At 40.9% G+C, this 24,870-nt stretch overlaps 1 protein-coding gene across 4 annotated transcripts in view; it reads right to left on the bottom strand.

The window, feature by feature from the left end:
• Positions 1–24,870, bottom strand: part of PLA2G6 (phospholipase A2 group VI) — a 256,973-nt gene that overhangs the window by 132,608 nt on the left and 99,495 nt on the right. For 3 of the 4 annotated variants that reach the window (XM_073592600.1, XM_073592599.1, XM_073592598.1), the window contains exons 8-10: positions 9,023–9,131; positions 5,367–5,501; positions 2,249–2,339 (exon numbers count right to left, since the gene is read on the bottom strand). In XM_073592600.1, the coding sequence (XP_073448701.1) occupies positions 2,249–2,339; positions 5,367–5,501; positions 9,023–9,131 (335 nt within the window). The remainder of the gene's footprint in view (positions 1–2,248; positions 2,340–5,366; positions 5,502–9,022; positions 9,132–24,870) is intronic. The other variant, XM_073592601.1, reaches the window with a different exon arrangement.

Here is a 24,870-nt window from a genome sequence, read left to right as displayed (position 1 = left end):
TCTTACATTCTTGCTACAAGACGGCTAGAGATCTGTACCAGACCATCCTGGGGGCAACAGTGGAAGCGCACTCTAGTCTCATAACTTCTCAGCAGCGAAAACGAAAGCCATAATTGCAGAAAAAACTCTTTTGGAAAACACTATCTCCGCCTTGACAAACTGTCAGTGGGGAAGATAGGAAAAGAGTTTCTCATTCAGCTCTGGGACTTTATTTTTCATGATCGGGCAGGTCGCCTGTTGCGTGCTTCATGAATTGTTTGTTCTTCTCGGTCTAGCCATTGTACAGCCGCAGACGGTGAGTCAAAGCCCTGCACCTCGACTCCCAGACGGGCTGGGTACAGCATAGCATATTTAAGATCAAGATCTCTGAGGTAAGGTTTGGCGTCAATAAATTTAGCCCGTTGTTTCTGCAGATCAGCTGAGAAATTCAGGAAAAGGGATATTTTAGAGTTATCAATCTTCAGGGCAGCTGGTTTGATTCTGGCATTGTACAGAATTGCATCTCTGTCCTTGTAATTGAGAAGCTTAAATGGGAAGGGCCGTGAGGAAGCTTCTGGCTGTGGAGGCCTAGCTGGAACTCTGTGCGCCCGCTCCACAGAGAACATGGGGGAGAACACCTATCTGCCAAATGCATTAAGCAGTAATTTTTCAATGAATTCCACTGGGTTCTTCCCCTCCATTCTTTCAGGCATTCCTATAGCTCTCACGTTATTTCTCCTCATCCTATTCTCCAAGTCTTCTAAACGAGAAGTGTGTTGTGACAACAGGTGGTTATTGTACGTTAGGTCCCTCTGCATGGGCGCCATGTCATCTTCTATGGAGCTCACCCTCCCCTCCAGGGCTGATGTTCTCTCCCTCAACTTTTGAGTGTCTTGGTGCAGGAAAGTGATTTCTGTCTTTACCCCTTTTATTTCAGCTGTGAGGGCTGCTATAGAGATGTTGCAGGTGTTCACAGCCGTAAAAATATCCCGCAGCGTGGGTTCACCTTCAGCATTAGGGCTGGTGTGGATATGAGGCCTAGCAGGGGCATCCTCTGGAGTACTCACTGCGTCCCATGCAAAACCAGCACTGTTGGTGTCTTCCAGCGGCACTGTGTCATCAGCCTCTGATACACCTCCGGAGTACTGGAGGAGGCCGCTGGGTCTGTGGAGAGCAGCATGGAGAATAAGTTTTCCGCCGCCTCTCTGTGTTTCTTCTTAGCAGAGCGCTGTGCGAGGGCGTCATTTTGTCACATGAGGTCCATGGACCTGGACAGATTTTGCCGTTTTGCAGCGGAGATCGGGGTTGTAGCACAGAAATACCGGTACAGTCTGGCACAGGGGATCTTCCGACACCTGGTATACTGTGTGTGGAGCGGAGTAGATTGGTTCCTCAGGATAGATGAGCGGAGTTTCGGCAGAGCGAGCTGAAAGAGCATCCGGCTACATCCGCTGCTTGGCGACACCCACAAGCAGATGCTACTTTAACATGTACCGCCTACCTAAACATTGTTGGTAAAAAGTACACCCTTCATGGAAACTTCATGGAAACAGTATTCCCTGATAGCAATGGCCTCTTTCAATAAGATAATGCACCCTACCACGTTGAAAAAATCATTCAAGAATGGTTTGACGAACACATCGAGTTAAAGGTGTTGACTTCAGATTCTGCAGATCTCAATCCAATCAAGCATCTGTGGGAGGTGCTGGAACAACAAGTCTGATCCATGGAGGCCTCACACAACTTACAGGACTTAAAGGATTAGCTACTGACGGCTTAGTGCCATACTTACCTTCAGAGGTCATGGCTGTTTTGGCAACAAATGCAGGACCTACTTAGTACAGTATTAGGTTGGTGATCATAAGGTTATGGCTGATCAGTTAACATGTTTTTGTGAACAGTGTAAAGTGATCCCTAATTCATTAAACAAACTCAGGAAATATAACCAATAGATACTACTTTCTGTAAAAGATCGTAATGTGCCTTAGAAAAATGCCATAGCTTCTTTTATAAGCCAAGAGAAATTCATATAGTTTATACTCAGGGGAATGATGGACTGTAGGTATAAAAACTGAAGGGAAAAAACTTATCAAAAAAGAGCTTATCATACCATCCATTTACCATTCAATTATTCTTGACACATTTTTCAGGGCAAGCAAACAGTAAGCATATGTTGTTGATAACACCTTTACTTTCCCTACTTTTTTTTTTTTTTTTTACATAAGACCCTGGATTCTGTAGGATATTAAAAAGCTGTTGGATGACTTACACTCTTAGGCCATCTTCCATGAAATCCACAGTGTCACGTGATGCCAGCATGCTGCTTAGTGCAGTGGACATATATATCATGTCCTGGAATCCTGGGTAAGAATTACAAGCTAGTTTATTTCAAGGTAAAGTTACAAGATAATAAAGAAGACAAACACCATCTAATAGGAATTATATTTACAAAAGGTCAACAGCTATTTTAGCAACAAATAGGGAGAAAGTATAAGGGAGTGCACACACTCATTCACACTCACAAACACTCCATTCATACAATTTTATTGAAAGCCACCTAAGACTAGTCTAGATCAGTTTATTAAAACTGATGGTCAAGCCTCTGGCAGGATGCCGGGTACTAAAGGAATATGGACGGAGAATGTTCACATCAGGGACTGCAACTAAGAGTTTGGAGAATCGTGTGCTACTGGGGATCACTAGCTGGACAGTAGCCACACAGATAGAAATACATATATTTAATTGATGGAAAGCTAAAATAAGTTTGTTTTTTGACAGCTTTGTGACAATGCTTGTATTTGCTGCACAGCAGTAGAGTGAAGTGGTGGGAATTTTTGTTTTCTCCTACAAATGCTTGAGTGTGGTCCCTTGTACTGCATTGTCCTATCATGAAACAAGGAGTCACAAGGTTAATATGTTTTATGTGTTTAATCTATTCAGCCATAAATTGCTTTATGTATCTGAATAAAGAACTGCTTTTGCTGTTCATAGCACAAAATCAAACCTCCTGTTACAAAAATATTAGCAAGAATCTAGTTGAAGCCTATCACGCCTCCAACTAATCTTTTACCACTTCCATCAGCTCATTCCCCACAGCTACAACCTTTTGTACCACCTGTCCCAACCTATTAGATTTGTAAGCCCTTCTGAGCAGGGCCCTCTTAACCCTCTTGTATTTTAATGTATTATAACTGTATTGGCTACCTTTTATATTGTAAAGCGCTGCGTAAACTGTTGGTGCTATATAAATCCTGAATAATAATAATATCTAATAGCAAAAATAATAGTTTTCTTTCCAAATTCTGTGATAAATCAGGTCCAGCATGTGTATCTATCCACTGTACTGTATATGTAACAATCGTATATCTGTACTGTTCATTGAAGCAGGCACATCTGAACACAGTTCTTTAATGAAATACAAATTTAAAAAAACTAATTTAGCTATATGTGTAAATGTGAGCTTGGAGAATTGTATGCTCTCGGGGTTTACTAGCTGGACAGTACTGTAGACATACAGATAGAAATACAAGTATTAACTGATGGGATGGAATGCTTGTTTTTTTTATAGCATTGTGACACAACACATAGATTTCTGCACACCATTAGTGGTTTTAATTTTTGGTTTCTCATCCAGATACTTAAGTGTGCTCCTCTTGTGCTCTCATAGGACAAGAAGTCACAATGTTTAAATTTGTTAGTCTTTTACCTAATTGGCCATAAATTACTTTATTTTTCATCTGAAGGATGAAGTGATTAAGAGGTTTACAGCAGCAAATCAAATTCCTTGCTACAATATTAGCAAGGCTCTGGTTGGTACCTAAAAGCAAGAAGAATAGTTCTCTTTTCCATCTCTGTGATACATAAGGTCGAGAATGTGCATCAGTATCCATGTAACATAACCTTATACCTGTACTCTTCAGCAGGCACCTCTGAATACAGTTCTCTTCTGATACTGCACTGATATGATGAGTTTTACCACCAAGAACGTGGCACCTGGTGGTTCTTATCATGGGGCTTTCCACATTAAAAACAAGTGTTAAAAACAGTCCTCACACTAAAAACCCTGACCTTTAGACTAACTCATATCCAACCCTTAGTATTATTTATTTTAACCATCAACCTAACCTTCAAACACTCTGTTCCCTAAACCCCAACATGTAGTACAGTTTACTGGTGTCACAGAGCACTACAGATTTTTTGAAAAGTGCACAGAAGAATCTATTTAATTAAAGACTTTCTAATAAAAAAAAAAAACAAAGAACAAAAAAAAAAAAAAAAAAAAACCTCTCTGATTAAATCTCTATACAGCTGTCTTCATGAAGCAGGAAGAAAGGGGAGAGGAGTCACTATTTTGACTCATTACGTTTTATGTATATACTGTATGTGAGCCTGAGCTATTACACTCTGTAAACAGCAGTCTTTTTTTTTTTAGCAAAGTAGCTAAAACTAGTCTGGTAAACATGAGAGAAAAGGGCAGAGCTCTTCCCGCTGGAATTGTAAATATAAAATATATGTATGTAACAATTTATATTTACTCAGCGGAACAATGAAAAAAAAAAATTATGTTTTGGTCCTCAACATAATAAAAATAAATATCATATATTTTCTATATCAAAACCAACAGGCTGGCATATACAGTAGACACTTTAAAGAGGAGTGCTGAGCAAAACTTTTTTTTTTTTTAGTAGAGTATGTAGGGGCTATAATATCAGTCAATTTCTTCATACTGAGTTTCTGTTCCAAAGATTCACTTCAAATGTCTGTCCTGGTTACACTGTAATGGGACAAAAAGTGTCATCAGAACAGAAATAGAGATGTAACCTGCCAACGGGGATACTTTTTCCAGGACAACTGTCATAGGATGGATATCCCATTACTTTGAGGAAATTATTCTTCCTTATTGAGATAAAACCTCTTCAATGGGGGTTTTAGCATTTGCACATACTATCCAAAATGTTGATAAAAGACTTGGTTTAAATTCTCTGTAGCAAAAAAGTTAATAATTGCATTAAACCTCATATACATACACACGTCTTCGCACAGACAGATCATAGAAATAGGAAGGAAAATGAGTGCAAGAAAAGAAATGATTCCCATATTTCAGACTGAAGAAAACAGGGTGAGACCTGAAGAAAAAAAAAAAAGCAGCTGTGGAATTTTACACAGAAAAGTAAGGTTTGCACAAGGAAAAGTGAAAAAAAGAAGAATCTAGCTGTGACTTCATCCACTCTTTTGGAGCTCACAATATTATAAAAAGAAGCCTATAACCATCAATGGAATTTTATCATACAATTTTTACCATACATTTCTTATTAGTGTCTCTAAAGAGCTCCAAAATTGAGATGAAATAGAGAAGATCTTGTTTGCAGGAGGAAGGGGAAGGTTACCTATGCCGCTACTTGTGTCCATGGGTAGCGCTGCTGTGGAGCAGGAAGCAGCTGGTGAAAGCTGGGTATCTGGGGGAAAACAGCGCTGTGCTCCTACGTTATAAAGCATGTCGAGCAGCACCTTGCGATTAGATCCTTTAAAGGGGAGGGGAAGAAAAAGGCATCATTTGCTAGAGGATGAACTAGCACACTACTGCAAAACAAAAGCCGTATATTTCAGATGTAGCACTAGCCTGTGTACTGGGATACCTTGTGCAAACAAGACACTATGGGCTATATATATATATATATATATATATATATATATATATATATATATATAGGCACGTTTTTAAATTGAACTATCAATGCTGACAGTTTTGCCATGTCTATAAAGCTGCTCTGAGCAACTACTCCACTCATACTGTACTTTCACTGTATTTCAAATAAGGCCAATTATTTTGTAGATTAATTATAACATTTCAAGTAGAAGAAAGATATATATATATATATATATATATATATATATATATATATATATATATATATATATATATATATATATATATATACACATACATACACACACACACACATATATACACAGTATGCCCCTCACATTTTTGAAAATATTTTATTATCTTTTCATATGACAACACTGAAGAAATGACTCTCCATGTCCAAGAGGGTTAAGGCAGTGCTGGGAAATAATGGTGGCCACACACAATATTGACACTTTGGGCCCAATTTGGACATTTTCACTTAGGGGTGTACTCACTTTTGTTGCCAGCGGTTTACACATTAATAGCTGTGTGTTGAGTTAATTTGAGGGGACAGCAAATGTACACTATTATACAAGCTGTACACTCACTACTTTACATAGTTACATAGTAGGTGAGGTTGAAAAAAGTCCATCAAGTCCAACCTACGTGTGTGATTATATGTCAGTATTACATTGTATATCCTTGTATGTTGCGGTTGTTCAGGTGCTTATCTAATAGTTTTTTGAAAATATCGATGCTCCCCACTGAGTCCACCGCCTGTTGAAGGGAATTCCACATCCTTGCCGCTCTTACAGTAAAGAACCCTCTATGTAGTTTAAGGTTAAACCTCTTTTCTTCTAATTTTAATGAGTGGCCACATGTCTTGTTAAACTCCCTTCCACAAAAAAGTTTTATCCCTATTGTTATAAACACCAGTACAGTATTTATAAATTGAAATCATATCCCATCTCAAGCGTCTCTTCTCCAGAGAGAATAAGTTCAGTGCTTGTAACCTTTCCTCATAACTAATATCCTCCAGACCCTTTATTAGCTTAGTTGTCCTTCTTTGTACTCGCTCCATTTCCAGTACATCCTTCCTGAGGACTGGTGCCCAGAACTGGACAGCATACTCCAGGTGCGGCCAGACAAGAGTCTTGTAGAGCGGGAGAATTATCGTTTCATCTCTGGAGTCGATCCTCTTTTTAATGCATGCCAATATTCTGTTTGCTTTGTTAGCAGCAGCTTGGCATTGCATGCCATTGCTCATCCTATCATCTACTAGGACCCCCAGGTCCTTTTTCCATCCTAGATTTCCCCAGAGGTTCTCCTCCCAGTGTATAGATTGCATTCATATTTTTGCCACCCAAATGCATTATTTTACATTTTTCTAAATTAAACCTCATTTGCCATGTAGTTGCCCACCCCATTCATTTGTTCAGATCTTTTTGCAAGGTTTCCACATCCTGTGGAGAAGTTATTGCCCTGCTTAGCTTAGTATCGTCTGCAAATACAGAGATTGAACTGTTTACCCCATCCTCCAGGTCGTTTATGAACAAAATAAATAGGATTGGTCCCAGCACAGAACCCTGGGGGACCCCACTACCCACCTCTGACCATTCCGAGTACTCCCCATTTATCAATACCCTCTGAACTCGCCCTTGTAGCCCAGTTTTCAATCCATGTACTCACCCTACGGTCCATGCCAACAGATCTTATTTTGTACAGTAAATGTTTATGGGGAAATGTTTCAAATGCTTTTGCAAAATCCAGATAAACCACATCTACGGGCCTTCCTTTATCTAGATGGCAACTCCGCTCCTCATAGAAGGTTAATAGATTGGTTTAGCAAGAACGACTCTTCATGAATCCATGCTAATTACTGCTAATGATACCGTTCTCCTTACTAAAATCTTGTATATAGTCCCTTATCATCCCCTCCAAGAGCTTGCATATTATTGATGTTAAGCTAACTGGTCTGTAATTCCCAGGGATGTATTTTTGGCCCTTTTTGGTGCTACATTGGCTTTTCTCCAATCACCTGGTACCATTCCAGTCAGTAGACTGTCAGTAAAAATTAGGAAAAATGGTCTGGAAATTACTTGACTGAGTTCCCCAAGTACCCTCGGATGCAAACCATCTGGTTCCCGTGATTTATTAATGTTAAGTTTCTCAAGTCTAATTTTAATTCTGTCCTCTGTTAACCATGGAGGTGCTTCCTGTGATGTGTCATGAGGATAAACACTGCAGTTTTGGTTACTGAAGCCCCCCCGATTCCCTCATGAAGACTGTGGAGAAGAATAAATTCAATACCTTCACCATCTCCCCATCCTTTGTAACCAGATATCCTTCCTCATTCTTTATGGGGCTAATATGGTCTGTCCTCCTTTTTTTACTGTTTACATACTTAAAGAATTTCTTGGGATTTTTTTTGCTTTCCTCTGCTATGTGTCTTTCGTGTTCTATCTTAGCCGCCCTAATTGCACCCTTACATTTCTTGTTGCATTCTTTACAAAGTCTGAATGCTGATGATGATCCCCCAACCTTGTATTTTTTTAAGGCCTTCACCTTTGCTTTTATATGCATTTTTACATTGGAGCTAAGCCATCCAGGACTTTTGTTCACCCTTTTAAATTTATTACCGAATGGGAAGCATTAGCTAATGCCCTTATTTAATATGCTCTTAAAGCAAACCCATCTCTCCTCCGTGTTCTTTGTTCCTAAGATTTTATCCCAAGTCATGCCTTCTAACAAGGTTTGTAGTTTAGGGAAGTTGGCCCTTTTGAAATTCAGTGTCTTTGTATTCCCCTTATGTTTCCTATTTGTGTGATTTATACTGAAGCCAATTGATTTGTGATCGCTATTTCCATATCCGTGATCAGGTCTGTATTGTTGGTAATCAGTAATCATTGTAGCAAAGTGTCATTTCTTCAGTGTTGTCACATGAATAGATATAATAAAATATTTACAAAAATGTGAGGGGTGTACTCACTTTTGTAAGATACTGTGTGTGTGTTTATATATATATATATATATATATATATATATATATATATATATATATATATATATATATATATATATATATATATATATAATAATTTTCTTTTATAATAATTTGCAGCATTTAGTGTTTTTTTTTTACTATTTTTCACACTTCACTTCATTTTTATTATATCAATGATTTATCATAAATAATTTATTAGGAGCAAGTGAAATGCAGGAACCCCCCCCCCCCCCCCCCCAAAAAAAAAGCATTTTTTTAAAGAATGTCTTAAATACATGAGATTTTATTTATATATATATATATATATATATATATTAGCAAAGTGTGTGTTAAACGTGCTCCAGGAGCATTCTTCCTTCCACTCATTTCCTTGCAGAGAAAAACCACCACTTAAACGTGCGCTGTTTAACCTTTGCTGGACCGCGCTGCCAGGAGTCCCGGTGTCTCCCCAAAGTCGTTTGGCTGCTCCACATTGGCCCCGAAAACTATGAGAGCTTTAATCAGCTCCAGATGATCCTTCTGCAGACAGAATATAGATGCACATTAAAAACATGATCCTTGACCTATATAATGCTACTCAATGCTTCACAATAAAAATATGATTTACAACATTCATTATTAAAGGTCAAAGGAAACCCACACTGAAAAAAATACAAAGATTTCCATAGCTGACCGCTTTCAGGAGATGGAAATAGCCTAGAATGTTACAAATACCTACACCTGTAGCTAGTGAAAATAGATGAAAAGTTTGAACTGCTGATCTGCATACTCATGTATTAGTGACTCAGCCGAAATGTTTTTCTTTTTTGTTTTGTATATGAGCAGGGAATAGTTAAAACTCCTGACTTTTTTCCCTTTTTTCTTGCTTTGCATCCCATTGGGGAGATTTGTCTGGCAGGAAGCAAGAGAAGATCTCTCAGACGGGGAAATCCTCTTTTCACAATTATCACTGAAACAAATGTTCTCACTGGAGGTTTGCACATCTATTTCTGACTGAAAAAATGGACTGTGCTCCATTTCATTTAATACAATAACAGAGTTAACAAAAGCCAACAAGTCCCTGTAAAAACAGGTCAAAACGGTTAAACAGATTCAGAGAGAGCAGCTTGTAGCACGTTACACTGGAAACTAGCATCAAAGGAGGCCTGAACATTCACCTGGTACAACTTAAGTTTAAACAGAAGACCAGGTGGGAGTCTTGCAAATGGGAGAAATGGATACTTGATGCTGGAAAGCACACTAACAGATCTGGTAGTATGAGCCATAACAGGGAAGGAAGGAACATTATCCAGTTTAGACCATAGGCTTGAATGACGACATGTCTTCTCGTCATAGACTCTCACGCAGACAAGAACTGAGGATTAGCCCTGAGATCGACGGGCCCACACACCGGAAGGTCTTGGACAGGGTCACGTCCAACATCAGGCAAAGAAACTCAGAATGGCAAAATAGTTCTAGTGATGACTTCCATAGGTTGAGGAACCCATTGAAGCTCTGGAAAGTTCTGCATCGTCTACTGGATATAGCAGACACAGGGAGGGAGGACTGATCCTACAGGTAACCCACAAGGGTATCCCTAGGAACAGAACAGAGTGAAGAACAGGGCAAGTACCTTAGTAAAAACCTGAGAGGGCCATGGACAGGCCAAAAAGAAGGGTGAGAAATTGGCAATCCTTATCCCCCACAGTGAAAAAAACAGAAAGCATTGATAAAAAGGGAACAGATGAGAACATATATATATCCCAGATGTTCTACTAAAGTCAGAAAAAACCCCAGAAGGAGGGAATGACTGACCTGGAAAATTTTATTATGCAAAAATTTTGAACCCACAGAAACAGGTTGTGGGTTTTTAGATCCATGGTCCGAACACCACAACCTATGCACTGAGTCCTTAAACACAGGATAAACCTCTACAGGGAAAATACACATCTTGTTAAGACAAGAGATGGCAGGTTCCACTACAGGGACCATCCATTTTTGTATGAAGCTCCCCTCAATAGGATATTGCTGAAGCAAAATGCTCTGGAGGACAAAATAGCTTCTCAGTGTTGGGTCAGTCACGATATGGCCGAGAATATCGGACAAACGCTTGTCCGTTTTTTTTGTATGCTAGTCTCATATCGAAAACCAATAGGTTACTAAAATTATGAAAATTCTCACAAGACAGAATACAACTGATGTATGTGATGTAATGTATTCCTTCGTTTCCAAGCATGCAGGTACGTGGTCACGCATTTTTTTTCGTACAAATACTATACCAATTACATGAAAATTGTTTGTTTCATTATTATACGAGAAAGATTTTCGTTCTTGTCCCTCCGGATATTTGTGCATGAACTGTCGTGATTGACTCTCAAAGCTGTGTACTAATGCATTTATTTTTCTTCCGATATTCTCATAGTGTACAAGCCTTAAGATTAAATGGAATGGAAAGCCTTAGCAGGTTTGGGTATTTGTAAGGACTGGGAGATGCTGTTGCCATGTGGAAGGCAAGCCCAGAGGGAGTGAAAGCTGTGCACACATGCTTAGTAAACAGACCTAGAGTAAGGCTGTGCAGGTGCAGTAGCACCTACCAGCCGATGCTTTAAAGCAAAAAAAGACATCAGTTTTAAATTTATACTGTTGCTCCTAGTCCTAGGCCCTGACCACCAGCTGGAAAAGTAGCAGGCTACACTCCCCTCTCCTAGCTTAGCCTAGGAGAGTAGCAAATGTAATCCATGCTGGTCAGGAATGAGGAGACCAGACCCCAGTCTGGCTTTACCCCTCCATATTGGGCATGCCCATAATGGGGTCTTGAAAGACAGGGCACTGTTTGTAGACCACAACCCTGGAACTGTATAGCACCCTGTGGCTAACTCAACAAGTTGCACCATGTGCCAAGATGATTGCCCATGCAGGATCCAGTGCTTGAAGCAGCATTGCAGGCCTGCCTAATTTTTTCCATCTGGCAGGGTGCGGGTATGGTCCCCCAAGGCACAAACGAAGAGTCAACCGATCCTGAAGATGCAGAAAAGACCCTGCAATGGCTATGGGGCTGCCAGGAATCTTCATAGAGAAATACTCTTAAAGAGGTTGTATACCCTCCCGTATGATTTGTAGAATAAGGCTTACCTATAGGTACTGTAAATATCTCCTAAACGTGTGCTCTGAAGGAATGGTCGCCCGTGCCGTTTCTTCAGGAGCACGTGCCCTGACCGGCGGCTCCCACGCGCATGCGCGGGAGTGACATGTGGTTTTCGCCAGCCACACAGCCAGAGTCTGCGGCCCTTTAAGGAAGATGGGTGAAGATGGATACGGCCTGCAGCAGGGACGACGTGGGCTTCGTTTGCAGGCAAGTGTCACATAATGTGCTCGTATGCGGTGCATATGAGCGCATCATGCCTTTACTTTACAGGGAAGAAAGAAAAGGGGAAAAAACCCGGAGTGTATTTCCTCTTTAAGACAAAAACCTCCATAAGAAAAAGGAAACTGTCTCTCAGTAGACAGAAGAGGTCCATCATTTAAAGGAGAATTCCAGCCAAAGCTCGTTTGGCTATACTTTTCCTATGTATCACGGGAGTGCAATCCGTTTTGCACTCCTGTGACCCGTTTTCAGCAGAGAGCGAACTGAAATCTGCTCTCTGCTGACATCACAGAAATCAGTCCAGGCACTACGTCATCCCGACAATGGAAGTCTGGATCCGCCAGGTGCCTGGACTGACACCCGTCTCAGCCCGAGATTGCCGCTCCCCGCCCCTGCACAGCTCAGCGCTCCAGTGAGCGAGGAGGAGCAGAACTGAGAGCTGCTGATTGACAGCGAGCAGCTCTCTGCTTGGGGAGCTGTGAAAACCAAGCCATTAGCAGTGTTCGATCACTCGGTTCTCAGGGTAGAGACGCTGGGGGACCGATGCTGCATCCACGTAGGTAAGTATGATACTGAAAAAAAAAATCCTTTACAGTACTTCTCTTTTAAAGCAACTGACAAAAAAAAAAAAAAAAAAAAAAAGAAGAGGCTAGCTGGGAGTGGGAGGGTTTACAGTATATAGGAGGATGACCCTGCAGCTTTCTCTTTTTGTCCGTATCCAATAACCTAAAACGTAGCTGCATATAACCAATGGTTTAAGATTATGTGTTCTGCACTGTATGAAATCAAATATAAAGATTTCTACCTCACCATCAGTCCCATTGACAATAAGAAAAAAGACAAATATAGAGTAAATGTCTCCAGCGAGGGCACAGATAAAGCAAACGTTATAACCCTTCTCAACTCTAAAATAAAAAAAAAAACATGGCTTTAGATACACAATACATGCCCTTGAATCAACCAAAAGCAAAAGAATAAAAGGACAATATAAAAGCAATGTGTCCCAACTACTGTGGTTTTGTCATTATAGCCTAATTGGCATTCAAGAAAATATAAGGGATTCATTTTCTTGCATGCCCTTGAATCAGCCTACACATTTCTCTACGCACAGATTTTCTTTAACATTTGCTGAATGTGACAATGACAAGCTAAAGGCCAAGTCTACTGAAAACTGATAATCCTAACCCATGTGATTGCATCCATCTGAGATACAGAAACATACCACCTCCCATAACACATACAACACCACCCTCCCTATCTCAAAGTTAAAAAAAACAAAAAGATTCCCCAGAAGACCAGCAGTGCCACCAAGTGGCCTTAACTGATATGACAATGTTAGAATTCTATAGTATCTATAACAAGAAATTATTATTTCAGTTTTAGACAGAGTAGGGAAAGATAAAAACACCTGTTCATTTTTTGTGTCTTGTTGAGATTTACTTTCTGTTCTGCAGACACAAAAGGGAAATAAAGGAAAATCTCTACGTACAAAAAGTGAGAAAAATCCACTCAGCTGTCCCCAGAACAGACAAACAATTGTAAAACTGGCTTTCCTATCACTTTGTGTTCTAGTGACAATGGTCAGCAGAACAAATAGAAAATGGTGAATCTACCCATTGGTGATGCAGACAGAAAACCTGACACATATTCTAACTTTTACCTGTTTTATACAAAATCACAAAAAAAGTTTTGAGGAGAGATACACAATAATACCCTTTGATATGTGTTATATAATCTCAATATTCTATGCAGAATTCACCAACCATCATAGATAGAACATCCACGAGTCACCACATAATCATGCCGATGTTCTATCACAATAAGGTAACTCTCTGCAAAGGGACATGTCCTCACACTAGTATATAGGTGTGCTTATATGCTGACCCATGGGAACCTGATATTAGGGCTGTTCAAGACTGCTCACTGTTCAAGCATGTTTCCAGAGCTAAACCCATGAGCATCTGTGGGGCATCCTCAAATGGAAGGTGGAGGTGCGCAAGGTCTCTAACATCCACCAGCTCCATGATGTTGTCATGGAGGAGTGGAAGAGGACTCCAGTGGCAATCGGTGAAGCTCTGGTGAACTCCATTCCCAAGAGGGTTAAGGCAGTGCTGGAAAATATTGGTGGCCGCACAAAATATTGACACTTTGAGCCCAGCTTGGACATTTTCACTTAGGGGTGTACTCACAACAGAAATAATCACCGCGCTACCATGGAGAAAAAACCCCCCCGAACAAAGCAGCAGTTCAACCGTGAAAATTTCACAATAGACAATAAAAAAATAAAAAAACTGCGCTATAATAAATATGACTGTGATGATTGTTGGTGGAGGTTCACTCTGCATGGTGTATTTTGTTTTCCATTTTTCACTGGGATTCTACAGAGAGATACATGGGGACTTTTTTTCGTTTTCTACTATATCTATGAACTTTCCCACTTATTCAGAGCACTGATGTGACACCAATAACACATATGTGTGTATTTATCATTTATTATTGAGTGCAATATGATATCAATTTAACATACTGATTACTTATTACTGTTATCTGTATGCTTAGTTTTCATATCATTATTATTGTCGTCATATTTATTATAGCGCAGTTTTTTTGTTTTTTTATTAATGGCTGTGTGTTGAGTTATTTTGAGGGGACAGCAAATTTACACTGTTATACAAGCTGTACACTCACTACTTTACATTGTAGCAAAGTGTAATTTCTTCAGTGTTACACAAAGTGCATAAATACGGCCCAATAGCACCGCTCAGCGCCAAGGATAAACACTCCTCTAAGGTAATAAATGGCAAAACTATAGCTTATAATCTAAAACCAATTGTGTTAGCAGATACTATGAAATAAATCATTCATAAAACCAATAACAATTAAAAAAGTCCAAAATGTTATGCGACTTCAAACACATATGACACGCTCTTATAATTCCTCATATAAGTGAAAAAAGTCAAATGAAGTGGATTCCGTGAGTGAATCAAATTCCTTATAGGTGATAAAAGTTTTTATATTCATGCACCACACACCCAGGTTTGTCACCGCGTGAGAAGAAACTTGCCCCTTTGGGGTTAAATTTAAGAGCTCTTAACCACTTGCCGATCGCCTCACGCAGATATACTGCAGCAGAATGGCACGGGCAGGCAGAGTAACGTATGGGTACGTTACTCCCCTCCTGCGGGCGGGGGCTGAGGCGGTCGGCATCGTTGCAGGAGCGATCCATCCTGAGGGGGAGGCCACTGATTCATGGTCTCTCCCTTACGATCGCTCCTGATGAATGAGAAGTTTCCTCTGCTTCTGAAATATAAACAGAAGCAGAGGAAATGATGTCATCTCTCCTCGTGGAGCCTTTTCGTTACGGCTCCCGAGGAGAGAAGACATCACTGTGAGTTTGCACCAACAGCACACTAACACCAGTACACATAGGCACACAAACCATAGCCCTAATCACCACCCCCCCCCCCCCCGCACCCCCTGTCACAGTGACACCAATAGCAGTTTTGATTTGCTTTACTGATCACTGCATTGGTGTCATTTTGTGACTGTTATAAGTGTTAGGGCAATTAGTGGTAGGCCCCTTTAGTTCTAGGGTACCCCCACTAATAAAGGTTTAACCCCTTGATCACCCCCCCCGTTTAACCCTATCACCCCCTGTCGCCAGTGTCACTAATCAATCATTTTTCTGATCGACGTATAAGTGTCACGGGTGACGCTAGTTAGCCTGTTATTTAGGTTCACCGTCAGCTTTTTATAGTGTCAGGTACCCCCATATGCTACCTAATAAAAGGTTTTAAGCCCCTGATTGCCTCCTAGTTAACCCTTTCACCAGTGACCACCGTATAAGTGTTACGGGTGACGCTGGTTAGTTAGTTTTTTATACCCGTCGTTTATTACCCAATAAAGGTTTACCCCCCTGATCGCCCGGCGGGTGATATCAGTTAGGTTTTAGTCAGTCAGGGTCTGTGCCGCCCCAGGCAGCGTCAGATTAGTGCCAGTACCGCTAACACGCACGCAGCATACACTTCCCTTAGTGATATAGTGTCTGAACGGATCAATATCTGATCTGATCAGATCTATACCAACATCCCCAGCAGTTTAGAGTTCCCAAAAACTCAGTGTTAGCGGGATCAGCCCAAATACCTGCTAGCACCTGCATTTTGCCCCTCCACCCAGCCCACCCAAGTGCAGTATCGATCGATCACTGTCACTTACAAAACACTAAACACATAACTGCAGCATTCGCAGAGTTAGGCCTGATCCCTGCGATCGCTAACAGTTTTTTTGGTAGCGTTGGATACAGTTGCTGACAGCCTAGGAGCTTTTTTACCTGTGAGTCTCACTACTGTACCAGTAAATTTAGAGCCCAAAATGGCAAATCGAAGGTACACTAGTGAAGAGGCCTACACGTTTCTGAGCAAGACAAATAGTGAAGAGGAAGTCACTCATCTGTCAGATTCTAGCTCAGAATACGATCCTGTAGACCACAGCAGCTCCATGACAGATAGCTCTGATGAAGGAGTTGTGGTCCCTGCCAATGTCAGGCGTACCAGACCCTGATCTTCTTTTGCTGTTGTTGAGGTGCAAGAACCGCAGGGCTCTCGTATGGAGCAGAGAAGTACTAGTGCCGCTCATCCTTCTGGTGAACTGGCAAGCACCAGCGGCCTAGTACACCCTGGTCGTACATCCAGCACTGCAGTATCACGTGGTGACGTGGCGAGTCCCATAAGTGCAGTTCAAGCTGGCGAGGTGGCAAGCACAAGTAGTGTCCCACTCCCACCAAGAAGACAAAGACAGGCCCGTCGTGCCCATAGTGTTCTTCCTGCAGAATTTGCCAATCCTAATTGGGAGCCTTCCCCCATTCACTGGCCAACCCAGAATTCAGGTGGAAACACTTGATTTTACGTCACTTGATTTTTATTCACTGTTTTTCATGGAAGATCTCTATAGATCTATTGTGGACCAAAGTAATTTGTATGCTGGTCAATTCATCGCCGCTAATACCCAGTCTTCCCTTGCCAGATATTGGAAACCAATTACGTTTTCCAAATTTAAGACCTTTCTGGGCCTATCCCTCGACATGGGCATAGTTAAAATGAGTATGTTGCGGTCATATTGGTCCACTGACCCAATTTACCATATTCCCATGTTCTCTGCCTCCAGGGCACGATACGAGCGGATCCTGCGGTTCATGCATTTCAACAACAATGAACTCTGACGTCCTCATGGAGACCCTGGATACGATCGGCTCTACAAAATTCAGCCCCTCGTAAACCACTTCAACCAACGTTTTGCAGCCTTGTTTACTCCCCATCAAGTTGTCTGCATTAAAGAGACCCTGATTTAAGTTTTCTGGCCGCTTGTCTTTCAAACAGTATCTTCCCAGCAAGCATGCCAGATACGGGGTCAAGATGTATAAGCTCTGTGACAGGGCCACAGGCTATACATATAGTTTTATGGTTTACGAGGGAAGAGATGGTAACGTAGAGCCGCCGAACTGCCCAGATTACATAGGGAGCACTGGTAAGATTGTGCGGGACTTGGTGTCACCCTTATATAGAAAGGGGTACCATTTGTATGTGAACAATTATTACATGAGCGTGCCACTTTTTAGTCACTTGTTTGATCATCAGATTGGCGCATGTGGCACCAGGCGATCTAATCGCCGGGGCTTACCCCAGAGGCTTGTAGATTCCAGTCTTAGGCTGGGGGAGAGAGCCTGCTTGAAGTGTAATAACTTGCTCACTGTGAAGTGGAGGGATAATAAGAATGTTTTCGTTCTGTCCTCCCTTCATGCAGACATGGCGGTCCAAATTCCTATGGTGACTAGTGTTGTGGAGAAACCCCTCTGTGTCCATGAATATTACCAAAATATGGGTGGGGTGGACCTCTACAACCAGTTGTTGGCGCCGTACCTAGTTGCCTGTAAGGCCAAACGCTGGTATAAAAAAGTGTCTGTATACTTATTTCAATTGGCTTTGCTGAACGCTCATGTGCTATACAAAGCTTCAGGACGGACTGGATCCTTCCTTAAATTCCAGGAAGAGATCGTCAGAGCCCTTCTGTTTCCAGACGGTGCTCCACCTCGCCTTCCCAATCCAAATGCAGTAAGCCGGCTGCATGAGAGGCATTTTCCGTATGTCCTCCCGAGTACTCCTACCCAACGAGCCCCCCAAAGATGATGTCGTGTCTGTAGCAAGCGCGGATATAGGCGTGACACCCGCTATTATTGTCTCTCCTGTCCTGGCAATCCTGGTCTTTGCATTGGTGAATGTTTTGAACGCTACCATACACTAGTGGAGTTTTAGCGTAGGGTAAAGCACTGCACAGACTAGGACACGCTTTCACAGGGTCTCCCAAGATGCCATTGCATTTTGAGAGACCCGAACCTGAAACCGAACCGTTACAGTTACAAATAAAAGTGTAAAAAAAAATATATATATATATATATATATATATATATATATATATATATATATATATATATATATATATATATATATATATCATAAAAAAAACAAAAATAGTTGTTTTATTGTTCTCTCTCTCTCTCTATTGTACTGCTCTTTTTTACTGTATTATATCCTGCAATGTTTTATTGTTATTATGTTTTATCATGTTTGCTTTTCAGGAATGTAATTTTCTTATACTTAACTGTTTACTGTGTTTTATTGTTAACCTTTTTTGTTTTCAGGTACGCCATTCAGCTGCAGCGCGGATTTATTTATCTCAACAGCAACAGCGTTTGCTCCCACGATACATAAAGCCGTGACTCCAGCGCTGTAGGAAGTGATTTCACCGCCACAGTTAAAAAAAAGAGCATATATGCCGAAGCATGGGGGCATCCGCCCCAAAAGTTAGGAGCAAATCGCTCCTCCACCCCTGCTGCCCCCATGCTTCGGCATATATGTATTTTAGGCACAGATTGCGTTAAAAAATATATATTTCAGGCACAGATTGCGTTAAAAAATGTTATATTTTTTACTATGTTTTTTTGGATTTGCTTTGCAGGTATGGTATATCTTACTGTTATACTGTAATGTTACTTTGTTTTATTGTTAACCATCATTTGCTTAGCAGGTACGCCATTCAGTTGCAGCGCGGATTTATTTATCTTAACAGCAACAGCATTTGCTCCCACGATACATAAAGCCATGACTCCAGCGCTGTAGGAGGCAATTTCACCACCACAGTTAAAATCAAAATCGTGCATGTATGCCCATCATTAGAAGTGGTTGGATGAAGGGAGGTATTCTAATGGTGGGCATACCCACCGATCAATCTCTTTTTTTCGTTCAGCCCACAGACTGCATGAAAAAAAGATTACAATATATGCCCAACAAAGACCAGCAACGTACTGGTATGTTGCTGGACTTTGAGTGGTTATACCAGAAAGATGCCTGCGGGTTTAGGTATCATCTTGGTGTCATTCTTTTCAGCCAGCGGTCGGCTTTCATGTAAAAGCAATCCTAGTGGCTAATTAGCCTTTAGACTGTTTTTACAAACAGTAGGAGGGAATGCCCCCCCCCCCCACCGTCTTCTATGGTTTTCTCTGGCTCTCTTGTCTCAACAGGGAACCTGAGAATGCAGCCGGTGGTTCTGCCAGCTGACCATAGAGCTGATCAGAGACCAGAACGGCTCCAATCATCTCTATGGCCTAAGAAACTGGAAGCTACGAGCATTTCATGACTTAGATTTTGCCAGATGTAAACAGCGCCATTGGGAAATTGGGAAAGCATTTTATCACACCGATCTTGGTGTGGTCAGATGCTTTGAGGGCAGAGGAGAGATCTAGGGTCTAATAGACCCCAATTTTTTCAAAGTACCCCTGTCCCCCCTGCTCTTGCGCAAAGGCGAACGGTCTGGCGTCATATGTAAACAAGCGTCAAGCGTCAGTCTGGCATCATATGTAAACAGCAATTGCACCATGCATGTGAGGTATCACCGCGAAGGTTAGATCGAGGGTAGTAATTTTAGCAGTAGACCTCCTCTGTAAATCTAAAGTGGTAATCTGTAAAGGCTTTTAAAAATGTATGTAGTTTGTCGCCGCTGCATGTTTGTGCGCAATTTTAAAGCATGCCGTGTTTGGTATCCATGTACTCGGCCTAAGATCATCTTTTTATTTCATCAAACATTTGGGCAATATAGTGTGCTTTAGTGCATTAAAATTAAAAAAGTGTGTTTTTTCCCAAAAAAATGAGCTTGAAAAATCGCTGCGCAAATACTGTGTAAAAAAAAATTAAACACCCACCATTTTAATCTGTAGGGCCTTTGCTTTAAAAACAAATATAATGTTTGGGGGTTCAAAGTCATTTTCTTGCAAAAGAAAATTATTTTTTCATGTAAACAAACAGTGTCAGAAAGGGCTTTGTCTTCAAGTGGTTAGAAGAGTGGGTGATGTGTGACATAAGCTTCTAAATGTTGTGCATAAAATGCCAGGTTAGTTCAAAACCCCCCAAAATGACCCCGAGGCATGTCGAGTCCATGGAATATTTTATATTTTGACACAAGTTGCAGGAAAAAGACAATTTTTTTTTTTTTACACAAAGTTGTCACTAGATGATATATTGCTCAAACCTGCCATGGGCATATGTGAAATTACACCACAAAATACATTCTATTTCTTCTCCTGAGTACAGGGATACCACATGTGTGAGACTGAGCCTAGCTGCGTAAGGGCCCCCGAAAACCAAACACCGCCTTCAGGCTTTCTAAGGGTGTAAATGTTTGATTTCACTCCTCGCTGCCTATCACAGTTTCGGAGGCCATGGAATGCCCAGATGGCACAACCCCCCCCCCCCCCCCCCCCCAAATGACTCCATTTTGGGAAGTAGACATCCCAAGCTATTTGCTGAGAGGTATGGTGAGTAATTTGCAGATCTCACTTTTTGTCACAAAAGTTTTGAAAATTGAAAAAAAAATACATTTTTCTTTTCTTTCTTCATTTTCAAAAAACAAATGAGAGGCACGTTGAGTCCTTGGAATATTTTATATTTTTCCACAAGTTGCGGGAAATTTACAAACTTTTTTTTTTGCACAAAACGTTGTCACTAAATGATATATTGCTCACAAATGCCATGGGCATATGTGGAATTACACCCCAAAATACATTCTGCTGCTTTTCCTGAGTACAGGGATACCACATGTGTGGGACTTTTCAGGAGCCTAGCCGCGTACGGGGCCCGAAAACCAAGCACCGCCTTCAGGATTTCTAAGGGCGTAAATTTTTGATTTCACTCCTCACACTACCTATCACAGTGTTGAAGGCCATAAAATGCCAAGATGGCACAACCCCCCCCCCAAATGACCCCATTTTGGAGAGTAGATACCCCAAGCTATTTGCTGAGAGGTATGGTGAGTATTTTGCAGATCTCGCTTTTTGTCTCAAAGTTTTGAAAAAAGAAAAAAAATACATTTTCTTTTCTTTCTCCATTTTCAAAAAACAAATGAGAGCTGCAAAATACTCACCATGCCTCTCAGAAAATAGCTTGGGGTGTCTACTCTCCAAAATGGGGTCATTTGGGGGGGGGGTTGTGCCATCTTGGCATTTTATGGCCTTCAACACTGTGATAGGTAGTGTGAGGAGTGAAATCAAAAATTCACGCCCTTAGAAATCCTGAAGGCGGGGCTTGGTTTTCAGGGCCCCGTACGCGACTAGGCTCCCGAAAAGTCCCACACATGTGGTATCCCTGTACTCAAGAGAAGCAGCAGAATGTATTTTGGAGTGTAATTCCACAAATGCCCATGGCATTAGGGAGCGATATATCATTTAGTGACAACTTTGTGCAAAAAAAAAAAAAAGTTTGTCATTTTCCTGCAACTTGTGGCAAAATATAATAATAATAATAATAATAATAATAATAATATTCAATGGACTCAACATGCCTCTCAGCAAATAGCTTGGGGTGTCTACTTTCCAAAATGGGGTCATTTGGGGGGGGGTTTGTGCCATCTTAGCATTTTATGGCCTTCAAAACTGTGATAGGTAGTGAGGAGTGAAATCACCATTTTACGCCCTTAGCCTGAAGGCGGTGCTTGGTTTTCGGGGCCCCCGTACACGGCTAGGCTCCCAAAAAGTCCCACACATGTGGTATCCCTGTACTCAGGAGAAGCAGCTAAATGTTATTTTGATTAAATAATGAATAGTGGCGCTAAACTAGGTGCTACATATGTGCAACTCTCGCCATACTAAGAAGGTCCAATAATTGAAGCTCCAGGTATAAACACAGTCTAACCAATTAATCTTCCACCAATATTGTGCAAGCAAATGTCACAGACAAGATCAATGATGCATCAATCAATGAATCAAGTAACTGCCAAATGGTCCCTCTAATTGCTGCGTTGCGTGACCGTCACGTCAAAGTGACGTGACGGTCACGCAACGCGTCAGGGAGGAGAGAGGCGGGTCGTTTGGCTGCTCGGCTCCCGATCACGGCCGGGATCGGTGAGCAGCGATCAGTCATCTTCTTGTTATCACTGTATTTGGAGCCTGATGTAAGTGATTCAGAGGCTTTAATAAAGTTATTTAATTGATTACACTATGGAGACCTTCCTTTTCTTTGTTCTTGGAGCGGATCTTGTCTGAAATCTCTGGACGTGAAGGTCGGGTGATCCCCTGGAGGGATTTGTCATCGGGGGATCGGGAGCTGCCTGGTTCATTGTATGCTGTTTAGGCTGCTGGTATTCAGCCATAAGGTGAGAGGCTGGGGGAACTATCACAATATCGGTTGCACCTGGAGGAATCTATCATGGACACAGTTTTATCTATTTGTCACGATTGGGGATTATACTGTGTATGGGACTTTTTGTATGGATTGTATGTTAATTATCACAATATTTTTTTTCCTTTACAACTACTTGCTACACTTGGAGGAATTCTGTCACTTTTATTTGTTTGTGCATTTAATTGGTTGTTATATTTACCACTTGTTGCAAATCGAATGCTACACTTATTGTCCTGTGTGCACATATTATTATGTAGCTGGTGATGATTTATTGTCACATTTTTTTATTCATGCACTTTATGCACTATAGATTAATTCTCAGTAATATTAGGCTGTTAGACCCATCATTAGTTGCAAATTGAATGCTACACATATTGTGTTTTGTACACATATTAGGAAGTTGGGGATGTTTTATTGTCACATTATTTGGATTTATGCACGATATGCACTTTAGATTATCACCAGCAATTTATTTATTCTAAAATATCTATTTTTCTTTAATAATTTTTTTATTTGATCATTTGCGTGAGGATTATTGAGCACTTTTTTTTTTTTTAAAAGGTTTTTATTTGCCAGATGTACATACATAGAATAACACATTGCATGTAAGGTATATTGTCGGTTGCAACCGTCAAAATATAATTAACATTCAAGGGTAGTTTCGGATAAACATCCTATGATAGACGATATATCAGTACAGGTAGCAATTTTTTAACTCTAAAATACCAGTTATTTTCTGTAATCGTAATGCAAATTATCAGCAATCCAATATCTGGTATAAAACATAAAATAAAGTAAAAAAATATAAAAGTATATATATATATAAAGTTAAAGAACTAAACCAAAGAGGTATATACCTCCTAAACCAATTGTGCTGTGCGCTGTCATCTCTCCAGTCCCCTGGAACATGTTCTCACAATATCATCCTACCCAGTCTATCTATTTGGCTATATTTTATAATAAAATAATTTTAGATGTCACATGGTATAGTTTCTTTTGTGTTTATCCATCTGCCCCATACTCTATTAAATTTTTTCTTACTTCCTCTTGCTTCATATGTCATTTTATACAGTGTAATATTTGCATTGATTAATCTTTTCCAAGCTCCTAAGGTAAGATGATCCCTCTTTATCCAATTCAAGACAATCAGCTTCCTGACATAGTAAAACAATAATCTCAAAAACATTCTAGTATTGTTGCTCATTACATCATCCTCTATCACCCCCAAGATACCCAGCAGTGGGCTACATATATTCGGAAGATCAAAGGTTTCCGCAATAAACTGGGTTACCTGTGACCATAAAGGTCGTACCCTACTACAGTCCCAAACCATGTGCATAAAAGTACCTTCTGCCACCAGGCATTTATGACAAATAGGGTCTGCTCTCCTGCCCATCTTATATAGTCTGTATGGGGTGTAATACATTTGATGTAGGTATCTTAGTTGGATCAGTTTATCCCTCGCAGAGATGACCGTGGACATATAGGAGGTTAAAACCTCATTCCAATGAGCCTCAGTCAACTCTGGGATAATGTCTGTCCATCTCTCTCATTTTCTTCTCCCTCGGCTGTGTTTTTTCCATAAGTACCGCATAATAAGTGGAAATACGTTTCGTATGGTCAGGTTCTGCAAGCATTGATTTAAGTTTTGTGTTTTCTAACAGAACCATCCCCGTTCCAAATTGTGCATGCGCAGCATGCCGCAGCCTGGAATAATGGAACGCCCATGTGTCAGGGACACCCATTTCCCTCTTCAATTGTGCAAATGTTTTAAATTCACCCCTCTCAAATAGTTGATGCACATACGTAAGACCAAATTTGGCCCACCTATATCCATCCTCCAAGCGAGAAAGGTCCTTTAGACGAGGATTGAACCATAGTGGTGTATTTGGTGATAGGCGTGGAGGTCCATCTTGTATATGTTTTATAGAAATCTCAAGTACCCGCTTAGCTGATTGAAGTACAGTTACCCCGTCTTGAGTAGGCACCATCCCTCTAAAAAAGAAATTCAAAAGTGCTTCGTATGAGGTCGCGACAGCTGCCTCCACTGCAGTGGCAGCGTTATTCAGCTGCGGAAACATGCGCCAGTGGGCCTGAACTAGTTGAGACGCCAAGTAGTACAAGCGAAGGTCGGGTATCGCCAGACCACCCCTTCCTACTGGTAGCTGTAGAACAGCCAGCGACACACGAG

Source organism: Aquarana catesbeiana, linkage group LG07, assembly GCF_042186555.1.
Source record: "Aquarana catesbeiana isolate 2022-GZ linkage group LG07, ASM4218655v1, whole genome shotgun sequence".
Taxonomy (NCBI): Eukaryota; Metazoa; Chordata; class Amphibia; order Anura; family Ranidae; genus Aquarana; species Aquarana catesbeiana.
Note: the sequence above shows the minus strand (reverse complement) of the source record. Positions and strands in the feature narration are given on the sequence as shown.